The following is a 21,118-nucleotide window of genomic DNA, read 5'->3' as shown; positions in this document are numbered from 1 at the left end:
TAAACTTCGGTGCTTAGCGCGGCAACGATGGGACCGCAATTCCCCCTGTTTTGTCTTTTCAGAAATTATGGAATTCGATTAAGCCGCATTTCGAGGCGTGCAAGATCTGCGGCCAGGAATACTGCACCGAGCCTATGCATAATTTCGAAGAGGACGTGATCAAAGAGCAACAAGACATCAACAGCCCCGTACAACTGAACACGAATTCTCTTCTGCCGAAATCCCAGCCGTGAGACAGGGGATCGATGAAATCGACATGAAACGTTAACCCCTTTAGACCTGACTTTTATACAGATTTATGGTCACTTGTCTAACAATAATAGACCGTCATTCAATGCATCAGTAACTAAAAATAGGCACAAAGCAAAGGTGTATACAGTGAATATTGGATAATAGCAACATCGGCGACCTCTTCATAATTGCAACGTCGTCATCCCTACCACATCCCCACTAGGTTCCTTTTAACACGCTACAGCGCTTGACGACCGTCCGCGATTGAAAGATGTCACATGATCCGACTATTGCCGAACTCGACGATTCCAACGTCTCTTTCTTTTCTATTCAAAAATCGTTTATTATAATGCAATTATGATTGTAATTCTATCGTGTTTGATGTCATTTTAACACTAGGTTTACGGAACGCGTCAAATCGACGCATATTGGATTTTAGAAATATTATTTTGTAAATGTTTACGCCGATTTTGATTGATGCGATCACACTGACATATACCCCAATTACCTACTATCAAATCTCCAGTTCCCACAATCTAAATAAACAAGCATCAATTCTTTTAGGAATAATAGAATTAAGTGTACAATAAATGCCCGTAAACCTAATGTTAATCAGAAAAACATAACAAATATGACGGTGAAAGATGCATTCATCAAGAGTAAAAAATAAAGAAGTTTGATTTTTGAGTTAAAAGCCACAAACACATCGCGAGCCTTTAGCCTGTTAACTATGGAATTTAGTTTGAAAAGTCTATCGCTTTGCGTGCAATAAGATAAAAAAAATGAAGTGTGTACTCGTCAAACGCAGGACGAATGCACTTAAGATGCACTTTAATGGACAATTAAAGAAAAACAAAGAATAATTACGCGTTTATCTGAAAAAATAAATAATTCATTGTTGAAAGAATTAGTAACATTTAAAGCTTTAAGATATGTCAAACGCAGTTAACTGTTAATGTTGACGAACGCTTCGACTTTCAGTCTTTCTTTATCTTTCATTCGCCTTATCCTTTTTGCGTCTAATATGCTAAAATATTCGTTTCTTGGAATCAAATCCCCTCTACCTCTTCATAATTGCAATCTTTCGGTCCCGTTGAATGTTGCAATTATCCAATGTTCACTGTATATGGTTACCTGTCACAGTTTTAACACTAGATTTACGGAACGAGTCAATTCGACTCATATTGAATTTTATAATTATTAATTGGTAAATGTGTGGGTCGATTTTTATTGATACAATTACGCAAATATTTACCCTAATTGTTTAGTTTTAAACCTCTAATTTCCAAGATTTAAATGAACAAATATAAGTTTCCCAAAGAACGGTGGAACAAACTGTACAGTAAATGTCCGTAAATCTAGTGTTAATATTTTGTCAGATATTAAAGTAATAAAACAGTGTACATTACAATAGGGGCCAGATCTGAAGGGGTTAATGCTACTTTTTCGACCTCGACAACGTAGTTAATTGTATCGATGAAAATGAAAGTTGCTGCATTCTTCTTTCAACGTTTAGACAAATTCGTGTGGAGAGTTGAAGCTTGTCTGTGTTTTGACGAAATTATTATCCATTAAAGTATTGAAGTTGTATGATTTTTATATATAGAGATTTAATACGCAACTGGATCCCTGTATCTTTACGCGAGGTTTCCATGAAAAAATTAGCCCCGTTGTTAGACCAGCTTGAATTTTAATTGGATTCAGATTCATTGAGAAAGAAATCATGAAAGATTAATACAACTTTTTAGATAATCAAATTTTATTTTGGTAGATAATTTTAGATATTTTGAGAAGCATCCATTAGTAGGCGCCTAGATACTTTTAATAATGAAAGCGAAATCAGTAAATTTCGATAATTGTTCACTTGGTTATGCTGACGTTAAAAATCAATTTTACGAACCTTTTTCATAACTTTATAGATACATTTAATATGGTTCACACATTTGAGAATTATACTATAGAGAATCTATTTTATAAAGATAGCTGATATATCGTTAGTTTGTCACTAATAAAAACTCTATGATCTTATTAGGTTTTAATGAAAATTCGGTGAATACGATATTATTGAGACTCGAATAATTCATGTTCGTTGTTCTTGTAGAACAAACGAGTGGCAAAATGAGAAAAAACATCTATTTTTGATACAGAAGCATATTTAAATACTTTCTTCATCGCTTTTAATTATATGTCACGATGTTGGATCCGTGTTGACGCACCTAAATACTATGAGCTTATCGTGCCGTGCGTTTCTCCTGGCATATGTGTACACGGACGTTCATATTTAATTGACCCAGATTCCGTTGAACTCCCGTAGAAATGGAAAAAAGAATGTCACATTGTATAAACTATGACACAACGATCCTGAAAAGCATTTTCTGCTTGAAAAGATATAATATCTCGCAGAGCTGACAGTGATCTATTCCTAAAAGGTATGAATTATGAAGAAGAAATTCAAATACGCTTTATCACTTCACAATTCTGTATTTAATTTGATGCTCTGTTTGAATTTTAAATAATCCCCATTTGAAACGTTCAGATTGTTATCTCCTAACATGCTCGTGCTTGTCATGTTCGAGTTTAAATCTGTGGCTCGCATGTTCAATGTTGTCGATGAATAATTGAAAAATGGAAAATTCTTATTTCATTTTATGCGAGACTACTGTAGATAATTTTAGTTTCAAGTGCAAGTGTCAGGTATTGTATTCTACGCGAGGAACGATTCCTGGGGTGATCGTGTGGAAAATAGTCGCTTAGGCAACAGTTAATGAAAAAGTTTTATAAAAAAAAAACCTCTTTCACAAAAAACCTTTTTCAGACCATTTCTTTTGAATTTTACTTAGTTGCTTGGAAAGAACTGTTCTTCTTTCGCAATACTATGAATTGTGCCCCACTTTAAATACTTACGTTTATAATATACTGTAATTTATTGCGAAATTAGAAATAGCAACGATTTTTAGGTATGTATTTGAATGGCAATAGTTATGAAGCGAAGAATTGATTCAGAGCGTTCCTGTTAACAACAATTTTAATGGACGTAGAAAATTCTATAAACGCATAATTTTTATTCGAAGTCAAAGACAATCGATAATCCACCACTTCGTGGTTCGTGTAGGTACAGTGATGTGTAGATTCACTGAATGTTAGAAATTGCAAATTTTCAATATGTCTTATTCCAAATTTAATATATCAGGATCAATCAAGCAGTAACATAAATTAACAAATTTTAAAGCCACATTCATTTTAAAATTTAAATATTTACTCAATAAATTGCAAATCTTAATTTTCCAATAAAATTAAAATACGTAGAAGAAAGAAAAGTATAAATTTACAAACTATTATAAACTGCTCAAAGTGGACATTAAAAATTTACTTTGATCATTGATTCTCTTATATTATCTGAATTGTTTCAGTAAGTATTATATCATTGGTATTATATCATTTTATGGGAGAAGTTCAATTATTTCAAGGAAATTTACAATGATTGCTCGTCACAAAAAATTCACGTTTCATTTTATATCTACCTACACATCACTGCATAAATCTGTAACGAATTAATCAATTACCGCATCTGTTACTGTTGTTGGCCGTAGACCTAATTAGTAAACCTAATATCGCTCTTAGTGTACGTACACGCACATGAACGCATCGCAATGTAAACGCACTAGTTGAATTATGTACGGAAGATTGTCTAACGCACTGCGATTAATAGCCGGTGTATCATACAGACAACATTAAATAGAAAAAAGAAACGAGTACAAATGCTAACATTTTCTCACACTTGTACATTTCTATGATGTAAGTAGCAACGACGTAGCGACCGTATCGGGAAGCAATAGTGACTGCATAATGCTCGTTGACTGCAACGTGACTAAGCGTATCGCGAAATAAATATCGTTAATGCAGAACTGATACGCCGTATATAGAACTTTGCGAAATAGAAAGACAACGTACAAAGTCAAATTGACAATAATAAAAACGTATCGAACAGGTTGATAATGTAACTATTCGTAACTGTAATAAATTATTATTATTACATGCTCACAGTCGTTCTTGTTGTCATTTATAATTTGTCCTATATTACTTGAGGATGTTTATTTTGTAATTTGCAAATACGCATTTTCAGCCACCTTAAGTGAAAACAGTAAACTTTTCATGTATTTATAGAAACGTTTTAGTTATAAAGTAAGGCAATATTTTATTCTTCATCGATTAAAAACCTCGGCTTTATTTATTTCATAGCAGCAATTTAGGAATCGAACCTTCCACTGTTTTCGAACGTTTTTGTAAAACCTCGAATTCAACGATGTTATAGTACCAATTGTTAAACAAAAAAATTATATAACTCAAGGCGTTTAATAAAATGAGATGTAAAAACTACTATTAAAATTCATGTCATAATTAACTTATTTATTTCTTCTTTTTGGTACTCAAAAATGTTTCATTTTATATAATTCTAGAATGGAATTCTACACTTTATACCTGGGCATAATGAAAATTCAAATTTGGTTCGTATAAGCATATTCCATACAAACGTAAAACCTACGTATCTGGTATTGTAATGTAAGTACATTAAAAATTTCCAGTTTCTCTTGCAGTTACCTCACACTTTTCAATCCATGAAAATAATAATTAACATCCACTAAATTTATCAACAAAGTTAGGGGATTGCAGTTTTTAATTTGTGGGGTTGACAATGATTCAGTGTGCACACATTGAACTTATATAAGTTGAAAAGCGGTCTTACGCGGTGAATCCTCATACGTTAAATCGGATTCCTCTAATTGCATTATGTGCCGTGGAGCAAAGTTTCGCGACAGAATCTAGTCATTCGAGTCTCATGCAACCCTAAGTTCGGTTCAAGGTACCTTCTGAAAGTGCCCGTCCGTTAACGAAACCCGGGGAGAGGAAACATGACAAAGAAGTTCGAATTCAATTGGCGGATCGAGGTGCCGGAGCTGCTGAGGAATGGCTCGACGTTCGATCGATGGTTCGAAGACAAGGAAACGACCGAATATGAACCGAATTGTTTGTTCAAAGTCGACGAATATGGATTTTTTATTTATTGGAAGAGCGACGGCAAGGTACCGTAAAACTACATTTTTAATTGAATATTAATGTGCATTGACCCTTTGTGATTGTATTAACCCCTTGTCCTACGTTTTCTTTTACAACTATGCTTGATACAACTACTTTATCGTTAAAAATTTGCTAAAAAGAAGAGAATTTGATGCTTATTCTGTATCTACGTTTACTCTAAAGATTGAATATTAATAGCAAACAAGTGATATTTCATTTATATGGAAAATAAATAAATAACGTTTGCATTTGTCGAATTCGGTTGAAAATTTTCGTCACTAGTCTGACTCGATATTATTTGAAAAGGGGTTAATGTTATGTGCAAACAAAGTTTATGACTTGTTTTTAAATTTTAGACAAAACTACAATAATAGGTCTTTGTTTTACATAAATTATTTTAACAATAAATCTTTTATTGTTTTAACTTTTATTTATAATTCATAAGTTTATATTTTCATTATTTTCATTTTATACAAGCAGAACGGTGAAAGTGTTCTGTCAGGCATAGTTCGCTTTACGATCGTAAAGGGTTAATAATAGAAATCTTTTCAATATAGCAGAATATCTCTGCTAGTAATTTTATATTTGAGATTAAAGGATGCAAACACATTTAACGCAAAGGATAAATAATGTAGATAATAGAGAAAAGAATGTTCTGTTAATTTGATGACCTAACCATTTTATATTACTATTTTATGTATATTACATTTACATCGATTAGAGATTCTTATTTTAAATACAGTTCCATGTCACAGCCTTTTCGTAATGCTATACATCAGGAGTTTCAAAATATCTGAATAAAACAGTTTCAATAGCATTCATTTTAATTTCAAAACACTGTCGTCACTTTCTAACTGAAAAATTAAACACAACATGTTTAATTTTATCGTGTGTCCCATATGAAAATGTAAGTTTTATTGAAATGATAGAATACTTGGTAAAGGCTATCTAAAACTGACCATTTTAGTATATAATTCGTAATATATTACTTGAATAATTAGTTCTACATAATCTCAACAGATTGTTCATACACCAGAAACTTATTCTAAATGAAGAGAAACATAATTATTACAATTTAAATAAACACTATTCATATTATATAAATTTTCATACAGGATGGTGACGTGATAGAATTGGCCCAAGTGAGTGACATTCGATATGGCGGAACGCCAAAGGTAATTTTCACAAATATTCAGTTGTAAGAAACAAAATTATGAATTTTGCATAAACTCATAATAACGACAAAGGTACAAGTATAATTGCATTTTTACTAACAAAATTTTGTTGTGTTTTTTTCACTGGTACGAAATCCATTAAAATCAATAAAAAATAACTAAAACGCCATTGAATCACTAAATTTTAATTCCAATCGTTTTTCTTAAAAAGACATCAGTCAAATGTGATGAATTAGGTAGAATTTACAAATACGAATGTTTCAGTGTTATATTATAAATAATATAAAAAATATATTTCATTTTTAATAGTCTATTCGTAACTGTATTACTTAAGAATAATTATTAAAAAGAAACTAATGAAGTATTAGTTTCAAATAATAACAAACAACATTTACATCGTATAGTATACCAATCTCACGTGTAAATGGCTGAAAATTTATAAATGCTACATTTTTTAGGATCCGAAGTTATGTAATAAATTGAGTAAACACGGGACCATGGAACAAATAGATGAAAAAAGTTTAACTATATGTTCTGGTATCGATTACACGAATATCCACTATCAACATGTTATTTGCGCGGACGCCCAAACGGCCAAGGTAATGATAATAGCAACAGAAATAAAAATTTCCTAGCTTTTATTCGCGGCAATTCGAGTTTTCTGAGAAAACGTAACTGCTACAGGACTGGCAAGCTGGTCTGCGAAAAATCACGCATAACACGAAAGCTTCGAATGTGTGCCCGACAATACAGTTAATGAAACAGTACGTAACTCTTAGATAAGTTTTACCATTTCGGGGTTTCATAAATTCCTACAATATCGTCGATTCTTTGACAATTAAAACCCGTTTGTTTGTTAACCAGTTGGATGAGATTAAGCTTTCAAGTGGATCCAAAAGGAAAGGTGCCTGTGAAAGTAATATCGAAAACTTTCGCTTCTGGAAAAACTGAGAAGCTCGTTTATCAAGGTCTGGCAGACTTAGGCTTACCTAGCGGAAAGGTAAGTTTTGTTTCTATGTTTTTTATAGTTCAATTTTTTAGAATTATCTAGACAATTTAATAAAAATAAAAGAAAATTAATATGCAAAAGATTTTGTAATTTTTATAGTTGAATTGTTTAGAACCATCTAGATAATTTAATAAAAACAAAATGAAATTAAAATAGAAAAGCATTTGTAATACTTATTTATTGTAGAATTTTTTAGAATCATCCAAACAATTTAACAAATCCAAAAGAAAATTAAGATAAAAACGAATTTGTAATATTTACAGTTGAGTTTCTTAGAATGATCTAGATAATTTAATAAAAACAAAAGAAGATTAAGTGTTATAAATTTTTGAATTACTTATGTCGTACGTGTGAACATATGTCGTTGGTGTTAAAATATTTTACTATTTTCAGAGCGACAAAATGGAAGCGAAAGACTTCACATTTGAGAAATTTAAAACCTTATACTTTAAGATATGTCCTCGGAACGATATCGAAGAACTGTTTCAATCGATGTAAGAGTTTATTCGATTTACAGCTAAAATGTCGGCGTGTTCGTGTCAAAAGCCTCCAATAATAAAAGTTGACACAAGAAAAATCCTGTTTCAGTACGAAAGGAAAATCGGATACAATCAATCTGGGGCAGCTGGTGCAGTTTATGAACGAGAAACAAAGAGATCCTAGGCTCAATGAAATTTTATATCCTCTTTACGACGAGAAACGATGTACAGAAATTATTAACGATTATGAGGAAGACGAGAAAGTGAGAAATTCAAGTAAGTTGACACTTCTTATATTTATTTACAAATTCAAATTTTATTGTAACTATATAGGAAGAAAGAAAATTTCAAAATAAATTCAGTTGAAAAGTAATTAAAGTCGTAAATTTCAAACTACTTAAATATTTCAAAATTTTCAGTTTATACACAAGAAAAGGTATCGAACCCGGAAATTCAAAAAATTGATGTAATGTAGAGTAAGTCAAGCCTAATACATTGCAATCTTTCACATACCGAATTACACTTTAAAGGGGTGAAACCGCCCCTTTAAAGAAATGCAAATTTTCTTTCCCTTTGATTATCTTGAATACGGTAAGAAATAGCGAAAAAGGTTTAAACAAAAAGTTCTTTAACGTCTATAAAATTACAAAACAAAATTTTAAAAAATTTTGATTTTTAAAATGATTGGTTTCCAAATTTTATTTTACAATTTCATAGACGTGAAACAACAGTGTATTTTTTGTTTAAACTTTTTTCGCTTTCCCTTGCCGTTTTCAAGATAATCGAAGGAAAAAAGAAATTTTCATTTTTTCGAGGGATGGTTTCACCCCTTCAAAGTGAAATTCCGCACGAAGAAATTGCAATTTATTAGACTCGACTTACTCTATTTACACACAAAGTTTCATAATTCTTTGAATTCCTGGGTTCGATACCTTTCCTTGTCAGATCCATTTCATAATATTACAAAAGTACACGTAATGAAGATGTATGCGTAGCCAATTCTTGCAGCAAGAATTAACCAAATACATAACGAATGAATGAACGAAGATGAAAAGAAAGATTGATTTTCTCGAAACGTTGATTGGTTGACTTGCGCTGTTTTGGAAGTCGTGGCTTCAATTATATCAATTCTAATTATTTTTCTTACAGAAAGTTTTACCAAAGAAGGCTTCATTCGTTATTTAATGTCCGACGAAAATGCTCCGGTATTTCTGGACAAACTGGAGGAATGGATGGACATGGATCAACCTCTTTCGCATTACTATATTAATTCAAGCCACAACACTTACCTAAGCGGCAGGCAAATCGGTGGTAAAAGCACTGTCGAAATGTACAGACAAGTGCTACTAGCTGGTTGCAGGTGATTATTTGTTATTTGCTTCTTTTATTTTGTAATAAAAATTATATTCCTTCTTTTCAAAACGTTTTTGTATTTACATGGTATATATATATATATATATATATATATATATATATATATATATATATTTACTGTAGAGAGGACTACTATTTGCTGTAGTGAAGTTCAAAAAGAAACTTTACAGGTCCTCTAAGGATTAAAAAATGAATAAGAAACGAAGAATTATTGTCGTTATTTTCTTCTGCAATAAGTAGCAATATTACGCTCTTAAAACTTCAAACATAGGAATATATTTCTATATATTATTGACGAAATAAGGATCAATATAGAAATTATTTGAAGATTTTGTTATTCATTAATTATTATTATTCATCAGATGCGTGGAACTCGATTGCTGGGATGGAAAGGGGGAAGATGAAGAACCAATTATAACTCACGGGAAGGCTATGTGTACAGATATTCTTTTTAAAGATGTTATATATGCTTTAAGAGACACTGCATTTGTCACTTCGGAGTACCCTATAATTTTGAGCTTTGAAAACCATTGCTGTCTCAAACAGCAGTACAAATTAGCTAAGTACTGTGACGAAATATTAGGCGATCTGTTGCTAAAGGAGCCATTAAAGGATTATCCGGTAAGTAAAATTTATTTTTCGCGTATCTTCAATGTTATATTACATTGTAGTACCAGATATTACTACATTTTTAATGTCAGATAATATTATATTGACTTATAAATGAATTTTACTGAATAACTGAATACAAACATAAAATAAATATCTATATAAACACCTTGAAGTCTTACACAATAACAGATCTGATATCATTAAATCTGCGTTATTCACGTTGCAATGCAATAATTAAACTGTTAATTTAGAATAACGAATATTCTCCTTTTTAATCTTGTATATCTCTGATTGAGTTTGGTTAATTTTACTTATTTATCCAAACAGTCTTGCATTGAAATATGCCATAATACACATGGGAATGTAAACTAAATTATATAGTAATACCCGCTGAAATTTCACTATAATCTGCGTGGTTAAATTCCCAAGACTAACCCTCACTCTTCCCCCACCAGTCAGTCCCTCGAGCTCGACGAAGTCTCATCTCAGTAGGCAAGAACAGAGAATGAATACAATAAAAAGAAATGTGATCGATTGTGAAAAATAAACATCCAATGAAGCAAATTTTATTTTCCGTAATTTTAGTCCTGTTTCTGTAATTGTAACGCAATTGGATAATTGAGACTCTTCCGAGTAAAACGAGCACAAACAAGATGCAAATCGGACTAATTTTGCCGGTTTAATACAAGTAACAAAATTAAATATATGAATGTTTCAAATCGATAAAACTGGTTCAATTTGCGTCGTGTTTGGACTCATTTTAGTCTGGAGAATCTCAGCAATCTATTGGTGTTACATTTGTACAGGTGAGGTGAAAATTACTGAAAATAACATTTTCCCTCTTGTGTGTTTATTTTTTTTCAGATGCGGTATAGTTTTGCAGTATCGTGTCACGTCATCGCTGCTCGACGTACTGCGTTCATCTTACTTACGCTCGTTATTTGAGTTTTGTGAAATTTAAGCGGGCATCACTGTAATTGTATTCGCTGTGAAGTAAATTGCTTCTATCGCTATTCCACATTATTTGATTTTATTCGATATTCATGGTCGACAAATTACTCGTTTAAAACGTTAATCGATGAAAACAATAATGAAACAGTTTTTCAAAGTTAACAACATGTTATATCTTATATGAGCACGCAACATGAAAAGTAAATAGAGATTATAATACTTTTTTATCGGAGTGATGAATGTGTAGCAAGAAATATGTATTAAGTCATCCCATGAACAATGCGGTTTTTTATTTTTCTTCCATTTTTAAAAATAAAGATGAACAAACCTTTTTTTAAGTAAGTATAATGTATAAATAGACAATTTATAGATAATGGAGGAGAATATGTTTCAGATTAAAAACAATTTTGTCTATCTCTATTATTAAAAATAAAAGAAATATAAAAAACTGCATTGTTTATGTAAGGGCCTAATAATTCTTTATTTTGTAATCGTAAACTAAATGTTACAGCTCGAACCAGGGCAACCGCTTCCACCACCAAGTGCACTAAAGCGCAAAATATTAATAAAAAATAAAAGGTTGAAGCCGGAAGTGGAGAAAGTCGAACTAGAATTGTTCCGGTCCGGACAATTCGAAGCCAAAGATGAAGTGGTTGAAGATCCAAATGCACCTGCGCCCCCACCGCAAGAACCACCGAAGGTTTGTTGCTATGATTATGTTCATCATTCAAAACCGAAGAATTGTATCTGTAATTTTGACAAGATGAGCTTAAAAAATTGAGTTAAAAAAATTCACAATTCAGTTACTATTAACGCAAAAATGACCATCAACCAAATATAAACTTTTATGGAAATTGTCATACTTTTTACATTGATTAACAGCTAAAGAAGTAAATCAAATAAAAAATAAAAGTAAAACAAATCAAATAAAATATTACTTCGAATTTCTTAAAATTTGCTAGTCTTACAGTAAACTTTGGATAATAGTAACATCGGAGACCTCTTCATAATTGCAACGTCGTCATCCCCACCATATCCTCAGCGAGTTTCTTTTAACATACCACGGCACTCGACAACCAATCGCGGTTGAAGAGTGTAACATAATCCGATTATTGTCCCTTTCTATGTATATCTGAAACATCGATCATTTATGTTTTGAAGTTTGATTTTTGAGTTAAAGGTCTCAAGCTCATCGCGAGCCTTTAATGTTTCTGACCGGTTCGACTCTCAGTCTTTCTTTTTCCTTCACTCGTGTTGTGCTTTTCTACGTCCGTTATGCTAAAATCTTCATTTCTTGAGATCAAATCGATTCTACCTCTTCATAATTGCAATCTTCTGGTTCTGTTGAGTGTTCCAGTTATCCAATGTTCACTGTAGATAAAAATATACTATATATTTATCTTTACGAATATGTTTCATATTTAAAAATAAAATTAGAATATCCTGTAATAAAAAGAACACGGACATTTATTTTTTGTTGTCATTGACATTACACATCAAATATTTTTTCATCATTGAAATTGCAGGAGATATCTTAATAGTTAGATTTTGAAACACCTCGTGTATCATATTATTTCTATTATGTATAATATTATTAATGTAATTATATAATATGAAACGTATAAAAGCCATCTGATCGAACCAATATTCTCTAATCAACATTTACACATAATGAATAACATAAACAAGCAACACTTACTAAAATCATCATTAATTAGTGAACTATTAATTGAGCAGGATATAACAATTATTGCTTTGATTGAAATTGATTTATCGAACATAAATGCTGGATATTATTTAATATACGTGCTATTAGATGCTGATATTGACGTTCCTAACGTTGATATTGAAAAATATTAAAAACTTTATAAAAACACATTCTGCTGTACAAGTATAAGCATTTATTATTACAAGGATTCCATTTATTAAATTATTAAATTCTTTGAAACTGAAAACTGTCCAGAATACAAAGTAATTACGTACTAATGTTTCATTAAATTTTTATAACTATAAATATAGTTAATCCGGTTTCGTTCTTCGGGACTTTTTAACCTAATCATGTTTCCAGTTTTTTAACACTATTTAGTTTCTTGAATTTCTTTTATCTAACCGTATTCTCATTTTATCAGGTATAGTTTTTGAGTGTAATTATTATTAAACTATGCGTTCCCACTTTTTCAATAATATTTCAAATATTAGATAAGCCACATAAATTACGTAGCATTGCAACATATAAAAAGCATTGCAACAGTGCTAAAGTAATACATTTCTCTATTTAGTATTACTTTGATTTTATATAATACATTATATCAACCCCTTGAGCAGAAATGACGTGCTCACTGCGCAGAACTTAATTTTAGAAATCAATCTATAAATTTGCCGTAACATGGGCAAAATATATTTCTCATTTTCATAAAGAAATTTAATTGAATCTGTAGTACCTCAGTTTTCATTGTAATAGTTGTTTCATTAAAGCTGCGATAAAATTAAGTAGCGTAAAGAGGAGCATTTAATTCCAAATAAATCGGATGGCAAAGAATTAAGCAGATTTATTGGTACACATGCAGTAGGTGTACTAAAAGTTTCTTTCTGATTCTTCAGTAAAATCAATGTTTTATCTAAAATAACGTACTCATAAATAATGTCCAATCACCAAAGTAATTTCCATTATTATTTATGACATTCTACCACTTCCAGGATGTGAATTTATCTAGATAAATCAAGCTTATCGAAAAGAATGTTTTACTTTACTTAATATATGTACATATATGTACTAACAAATCTGCTTAATTCTTTGCCGTCCGATTTATTTGGACTAATATATAATTATATATTATTATCCAGACTGATTCATTCAATCGTGCCATCTGAATGTATTTATAAACCATTTATCACATAGCAAAAGATTCTAAACGAAAGTTATTTTATTTGTTGTTAGTAATTTCTATTTTTGATGTCAAACAACTTCTGCAAACATTTTTGTACCCAACAAATAAATGTTGTTGGTACGATTAAACGACTCACCCTATATTTTATAATTACGATTCGCATTATTTGTTTATTGAAAGCGAATATGGAACATTATAGGAAGAAGCACCACCGGAAGGTGCACCAGCTGAAGGGGGTGCGCCAGGCGAAGGAGGTGCTGAAGGTGAAGCACCACCTATCCAGTATACCGGTAGTACCATGGCTTGCCATCCCTGGCTTTCTTCGATGATCAATTATGCACAACCGATAAAGTTTCAGAGCTTTGAAACTGCGGAAAGTAAGTAAAATACTTAGTTCCTTCGTAATAATAAAAAAGAAACATAGTTCTCTATTATATTAAGAGTACCCATAATTAATGGCGTCTCGGCCTGACGTTTGTCATTGAAACAGTGTTGCAAATTTCGTGTGAATCAAATTGATGATCTATTAGCGCTAAAGTGACCTCAAACACTGTCCTTACAAGCTGTTTAAGTTTACTGGCAGATTCAATATCATTTAAAAAGAATGTGTTCAGATAAAATTATATATGCTTTACGAATTTCGTAAAGAAAACAATGCTACCGTTGCAACAAATAATATTAATAGTGTTTATCCCGAAGTACTAAGTGTCTGCAAGTGTCACTGATGATTCACCAAACTTTAACGGGGACTTTCGTCTGTAAGACGATGAGAGGTCAGGAAGTCCGCCTCTTCTTAAAGACGACGAATTGAGGGGTGTAGTTGAAAAAGATCCGAGTTCGACAATTGGCAAGATAGCAGATATCCTTGGTGTATCGTGGTTTATAGTTCAAAAACATATTCGCAAAAGTGGAAAGATATACGGCAATGCGGAAAATAGATCTCGCATGTCCTTAGTGCAGACGATCGAGCAGCGAGAGTTGCTGTATGCAATTCGTTACTCGTTAGACACAAAGCAAAGCCCTTTTAGATCGTTTAGTTACGAGGGATGAAAAATGGGTTGTGTATGATAATTTAAAGCGGAAACCATTATAATTACCCCAAAGTGATATACCGATGCCAACTCCAAAACCGCATATTCATGCGAATAAAGTGCTGTATGTATAATTGAATTTGTAGGTAGTTATTCATTTTGAACCTTTTAAGCCCAGAAATACTGTTACTGCCAGCCTTTGTTGAAAACAATTAACACGCTTAAGCAGTGCAATTGTAAAATAACATTCTGCTTTGATTAATAAAGAGGCTGTCATACTGCAGCACGACAAGACAAAGCCACACACTGTAACAGTCACGCAGCAAAATGTCAGAGAACTTACACTGAGAAACTTTGATACATCCGTCGTACTCTCATGTTTTAGTCCCACCTGATTTTCATTTATTTAGATCTCTACAGCATCTTTTAAATAGTAAAAGATGTTGCAATTATGAAGATGTCAAAAACGGAATACAAAAGTATTTTAATGAAAAATCAAGGAATTCTTATAAAAGGTGCATACAAAAGCTCATTTCCAAATGGCAAAATATAGACGACTACGGCGATTATATCATTGACTCAGTGTTTCATGTATAATTTAAAACACTATGAAATATTTATTGTCAAAACTTGTATGTAGTCAAAACATTTGTTTTAATGAAGCGGAAATTCAAAAGTCAAGATTCTTCATAACGATTGCTCTGTTGTGCTTCTTGTATCTCATATAACCAATAAAATTTCGGAAAATTAATTTGGGCAACCTGATGGGCAAAGTATTAACACGAGGAATACGTTCAAAGAAAACCAAGCGAATGATACAATGTTAATGAGGTCATCTTAACGCGTAAATAATGGGGATACGTGAAACATATTAGTGAACAGAAAAATATATCATTTTTCTTGTTTTATATTGAAACATATATCCTATGAATACATCAATTTAAAAACCCGCGTTAAAGTAATGAAAAAATGAAAATATTACAATAAACACAATTGCAATTAAGTTTTAAATTAACAAAAGACAAATAAAAATCATCTGTTATAATGAACGCAGTAGTAAAGAATATTCTAAATTAACAAAACACAAATAAAAGCTATTTATCACAATAAATTGCGAAAAATGTTTCAAATTGATAAAAAATAAATCAGAATGTTTTATCGTAATAATTTACTGTGGTGATATAAACGCAGCATTATTATTATTACAGAGAAAAATATTCACCACAACATGTCTTCGTTCTCGGAAACCGCTGCACTGAATTATCTGAAAACTCATTCAGTGGAATTTGTTAACTATAACAAACGTCAAATGAGCCGCATCTACCCCAAGGGTACTCGAGCTGATTCCTCAAATTACATGCCTCAGGTAAATCAGATGATTACAGTAAAGAAATTTTATTAAAGTGCATATTTAGATCAGAGAAGATTTCATTTTATAAAATAATGTTTAAATGTCACGTGTCCTTAATCATTTATCTAAATAAATAAAATTTCCTAAAGAACTATTTATTTCCGAAATAAAAATTTACTTACTTCGTCTTGCGACTGTAAAAACTTTCAACAAAATAATTATTGTAACTGAGTGTATGTCTACGGAAGAAATAATTCATTTTGTACATTCTTAATTGCTAGGTCTTCTGGAACGCTGGCTGTCAGATGGTAGCATTAAATTTTCAAACGCCAGATTTACCTATGCAGCTGAATCAAGGAAAATTTGAATATAACGCGACAACGGGGTACTTGTTGAAGCCTGATTTCATGAGAAGGCCGGATCGAAATTTTGATCCATTCTCTGAGGACGTGGATGGTGTTATCACTGCTCAATGTTCCGTACAAGTTAGTGTTATTTTGTAACCAGCATTATATAATATAAAGAATCATCAAGAAGCATCGTATAATATAAAGAATCTAATTAAGAAATTAATTCATAAAACACTACATTTTTGTTCCAGATAATAGCAGGACAATTTTTGTCTGATAAAAAAGTGGGCACTTACGTTGAAGTAGATATGTATGGTTTGCCGGCAGACACTATCAAGAAGGAATTTAGAACGCGAATGGTGCCAGCGAACGGGTTAAATCCAGTTTACAACGAGGAACCATTTCTTTTCCGAAAAGTTGTGCTTCCAGACTTGGCAGTTCTCAGATTTGGTACGAAATTGATTCTTAATGTTATAATAATTGATAAGAACAGAAAGAAAATTGAAAGAATCAGTGTTATAACATAACTTATCTATATTCATTTGAAGTCAGCGTACTGAAATCAAGGTTATTTCGTAGCTACAGTTTAGTAAATGTTTATAATATATAGAATGATTTCCATTGACATGTAGGATATAACGAAATTAATTAACAACAGTGCATTACTTTTTACTTTAATGTACCTATTCGTAATTACTTAAACAAAGAAATTTATTTTAACAAACACCGCATTAATCTACGCATTAAATCATTGTATTAAAAAAGAACACAATAATAAAGTAATCAGTAACTCATACTAACATTAACCTACAGTTGAAATACTTTAAGATAATTCTAATGCTTCCAATTATTGAGTTTTCACTTACATTATTCTCCATTATTAAAACACTATTAATTATCACTTTTCACGAGTAATACACAAACAGTTTAGTCTTCTATTTTTGCAGCACGGGTGACTATTCGTATCATATTTTACGAACACGTATAGCTTCATTTATTTTTTCAAAAAATTTAATTATTGAATTACACAAAATTTGTATAAATTTTCTTAAAAAATTAAACATAAGCCTTGGTTGCAAAACTGGGTCGAAATAGTTCTATATCCTTTTTACACATTAAACGTGATGTAACCGAAGCACACTTTTCCTCAAACATTTCTATTTACATTTTTAAATAAAAAAACGGAAGGACGAAAAAGTAACGCGTAATTCACATAAAAATCATGTACAAAGCGTTTCCGAAATACTGTACGCTCACGAAATCGAACGAGATTTTATATCCCGCGAGAAAGGGATAATAATAACACACTACAGGAAGCGGCACAAACTTCCCGCTCGACTCGACAAAAATGTATATTATTACAATTTATTTCGTGTACAGGCGTATACGAAGAGTCTGGCAAACTGCTGGGTCAACGTATTTTACCACTGGATGGCCTTCAGGCTGGATATAGACATATTTCGTTGAAGACCGAGGCGAATTTCCCTATGGCACTGCCGATGTTGTTCTGCAACATTGAGCTGAAGATTTACGTGCCCGATGGATTCGAAGGTAATAACTTGAGCAAGTTTCTCGGGCAAAAATAGAAGTGTACCGCGGATAGCTCTGATTCGAGCACGGTTCCTCCCGTTGCAGACTTCATGGCAGCCCTGTCTGATCCGGGTGGGTTCAGCAAGGGAGCAGAAAAACAAGCCGAGACGATGAAAGGACTCGGGATCGAGCAAACCGACGCGAAAGCGGAGGCCAAGAAGAAGAAAGAGGAAGAGGCTAAGAAGGGTATATACACATTTTTTAAGTAAATTACATCTATAACGGTCGGGCCGACGGGAAAGCGGTAAATAAACTTCCCTAATTATTCCCGGATGAATTCTGTTTATCCGCGTGTCTTCTGGAGTGGTTTAGCGAAGATTGTAATTAGAGGGAATAAGACCTGGTCCTAGGATCGTTACTGAGTTAGCATTGATTCTGTTTAAAATAATGGGAATAGTAATTTGTAAATAATTTATATAAAAAAGATGGGTATACTGAAATTTATCACGCATAAAGCGAATAAGAGTAAATAAATTTTACTTGTGAAAAGTGTAAAAATATTAAATGTTCTCTAATCAAGAGTGATATTAAAAATTATAGATTTTTTAAATAGTCACATTATTACGTAATATTCTCATTAACCAGACAACTACGTTTGACGAGTTATACACGTAATCTTAAAACACAAAATGGTACTAATTCTTTTAACGACAAATTACTTATTTTTTTTTTACATTCGACGAACATAAACTTTATTCTTTGATTTTATTTCACGCACAACAAAAGATTTCCGAATCTAAATCCCACAGTCAGCTGGTTAAATTTAATTTATACACAAACAATATTTCTTTTTGCTATGGATCTACAAAACTAATCACATGAGTGGTTTCTCCATAATTCCATGCAATACTAGCTTCGGAACATCTAATGCACTTCAGAAAAAACATTTGATTAATTCGTACCACAATTTGCAGAGGAATTCAAACCGGAACCTATCACGGTAGAATCGTTGCGAAGGGAGAAAGCGTTCAAACAGGGAAAGAAACAGCTAAAGGAATTGGACACCATGAGGAAGAAGCATCAAAAAGAGCGACAGACCATGCAGAAGAACCATTGCGCCGCTATTGATAAATTGGTGAAGGGAAAAGAGTATGTAATTGAAACGTCGCCTCTCCTATCGGACAATTTTGTTAGCTTCCAGCTGTGTCACATAATCGAGGTTGGCAATGATGAATCCCGTATTAATTTGCAGCAAGAGTGCGTTGCTTCAAGATGCCAATGTGAAAAAGGTTATAAGCGAGCAAACCGCCCAGTGGTCCGCCATGGTGGAAAAGCAGCGAAAAGAAGAGTGGGAATTATTGAAGAATCAAACGGAGAGCGCTAGGGAAGAATTCAAAAAACTAATCGAAATTGTTCAGGCTAACCAAGTGAAGCAATTACAAGCGAAACATGATAAGTATGTTAATTATATTACTTTTTTTAATGTAACTGTTTAGACTTTGTTTATCTGATTTAATCTACTTTAAGATTAATATTACCGGGAAAAGTTCGTGTTGATTTTATAAGAAAAATTTAAAGAAAAAATGTTTTTGTATAATTATTTTATTTTATTTGATACCAACGGTATAAACATAAATTGCAAGTAATAGCAATTTCAGTCATTAAACTAGTGAAATACTAAGTGAAATAGACCTCAATTCACTGCTAACAAGAAAGTTGCATGAACTTCTTCCGACACCTAATATTTTTGAATTCTTTATTTCTCTTCATTAATCTGTTAACTGTGGAATTTAGTTTGAAAAATCACTCGTTTTGCGCACAATAAAATCAAAAAATGAAGTACGTACTCATCAAACGCAATTAACTGGTTAAGTAAGAAGAGACTTAAAAAATACAATTTTGAGTTGTAAATAGGAATAAAAAGACAATAAAAGTTCCAAATATTGTTACAGAAATCTAACGAAGAAACTTGTTCAAAAATAAAATACACGCCTTTAAACTCCAGGAAAAATATTAAACTGTAAATAACAGAGTAGTAATAATATGTGTCAGATCACATTAGAAAAATCATATTATTGATAAGACAGTTCTATAAAAAGAGAACAAATAACTCACGAACATCGTTTTCAACTTTATTTTCAGAGATATAAAGGACATGAACGCGGCTCAAGTGAAAATATCTGTGGATACAGCTAAAGAAGTGATGAACGACAAAGCGTTAAAGTCGAAGGGTGACAAAGACCGTCGACTTCGCGAAAAGAAAGAGCAAAATACGAAGAAATTCATGCAAGAAAGGAAAACTGTGCAGATCAAACAAGCCCGTGAAAAAGAAAAGCTGACGAAATCGCATGAAAAGCAAGTGGCTGAGCTGGATGGCGAAATTACCGCGGTAAATTTGACATTTTTCAAAATTATTCATTTGTCACTCGAAAATAATCAGAAATATTTACAAAAATCATTTACATTCGAATAACGTATTTTCTGTTGCAGGCCATTGAAATGTACAAAAACGAAGCACTTCACCTCGACATGTCGTCTAAAACAGAATTTTTCGTGTAAATGATTTCCCGATGTCGATATTTACATACTATATTTAAGAAGATTTTTCTATGCATTTTTACCGTAAATGTTCTTTCTATTTCTATTGTATCCGTCTAGGCTTTATTCTTTGCTACACTGCTTCGCTTTACGACGATTCAAACTATTTGTACGAGCATTTATGTACACTCGTTTAATACGCCCTTTGAACCTTACATTTGTTTATACGCTTGCGAATAGCTTTCTGAGACATTCTAAAACCAGAATTTTTGACGAATGTTTCCAGATTTTATATATTACCTTTTACCCCCAAATATTTTTGATAAATATTTATTTGTAATATTTTATATGTAATTATATTAATATATAGTAACGATTATTCTTCTACCACCGTTATAATATTATATTTCAATTGTAACTACAAATGTTTTACGAACTTTCGAGAGAAAAGCTACATTTCAATAAATGCACTAAGAATTTTAGAAACTACACTCGTTTCCGTCTTTCTCGACCAATCAAACAA

General features: G+C 31.9%; 2 protein-coding genes and 1 long non-coding RNA gene across 8 annotated transcripts in view; 2 read left to right on the top strand and 1 right to left on the bottom strand.

Annotated features, from left to right (window-relative positions):
• The window catches only part of ine (solute carrier family 6 member inebriated), a 33,086-nt gene extending 28,812 nt beyond the window's left edge, over window positions 1-4,274 (top strand). For all 6 annotated transcript variants that reach the window (XM_031983657.2, XM_031983663.2, XM_031983662.2 and 3 more), the window contains exon 12: window positions 63-4,274. In XM_031983657.2, coding sequence (XP_031839517.2) covers window positions 63-233 — 171 coding nt within the window. In that variant the 3' untranslated portion in view covers window positions 234-4,274. The remainder of the gene's footprint in view (window positions 1-62) is intronic.
• Window positions 4,275-5,037: 763 nt separating this feature from the next.
• On the top strand, window positions 5,038-21,084 carry LOC116430051 (1-phosphatidylinositol 4,5-bisphosphate phosphodiesterase). Its single transcript, XM_031983684.2, has 20 exons — window positions 5,038-5,312; window positions 6,423-6,482; window positions 6,941-7,081; window positions 7,167-7,246; window positions 7,347-7,482; window positions 7,885-7,985; window positions 8,080-8,246; window positions 9,120-9,330; window positions 9,707-9,965; window positions 11,419-11,607; window positions 13,995-14,172; window positions 16,035-16,192; window positions 16,459-16,662; window positions 16,779-16,977; window positions 17,908-18,078; window positions 18,163-18,303; window positions 19,032-19,206; window positions 19,310-19,513; window positions 20,200-20,446; window positions 20,548-21,084. Exons 1-20 carry the CDS (start codon window positions 5,142-5,144, stop codon window positions 20,614-20,616), a joined length of 3,261 nt encoding a protein of 1,086 aa, XP_031839544.1. The 5' UTR covers window positions 5,038-5,141; the 3' UTR covers window positions 20,617-21,084.
• LOC116430054 (uncharacterized) lies at window positions 11,291-17,852 on the bottom strand. Its single transcript, XR_004235612.2, has 4 exons — window positions 17,394-17,852; window positions 12,124-12,278; window positions 11,876-12,039; window positions 11,291-11,654 (listed from the first exon to the last, which is right to left on the bottom strand). It is a non-coding gene; the product is annotated as an uncharacterized LOC116430054 (long non-coding RNA).
• Window positions 21,085-21,118: the final 34 nt, after the last annotated feature.

This window comes from Nomia melanderi, chromosome 1 (genome assembly GCF_051020985.1).
Source record: "Nomia melanderi isolate GNS246 chromosome 1, iyNomMela1, whole genome shotgun sequence".
Lineage (NCBI taxonomy): Eukaryota > Metazoa > Arthropoda > Insecta > Hymenoptera > Halictidae > Nomia > Nomia melanderi.
The sequence above is the reverse complement of the archived record's forward strand: the minus strand, read 5'-3'. Positions and strand labels throughout refer to the sequence as shown.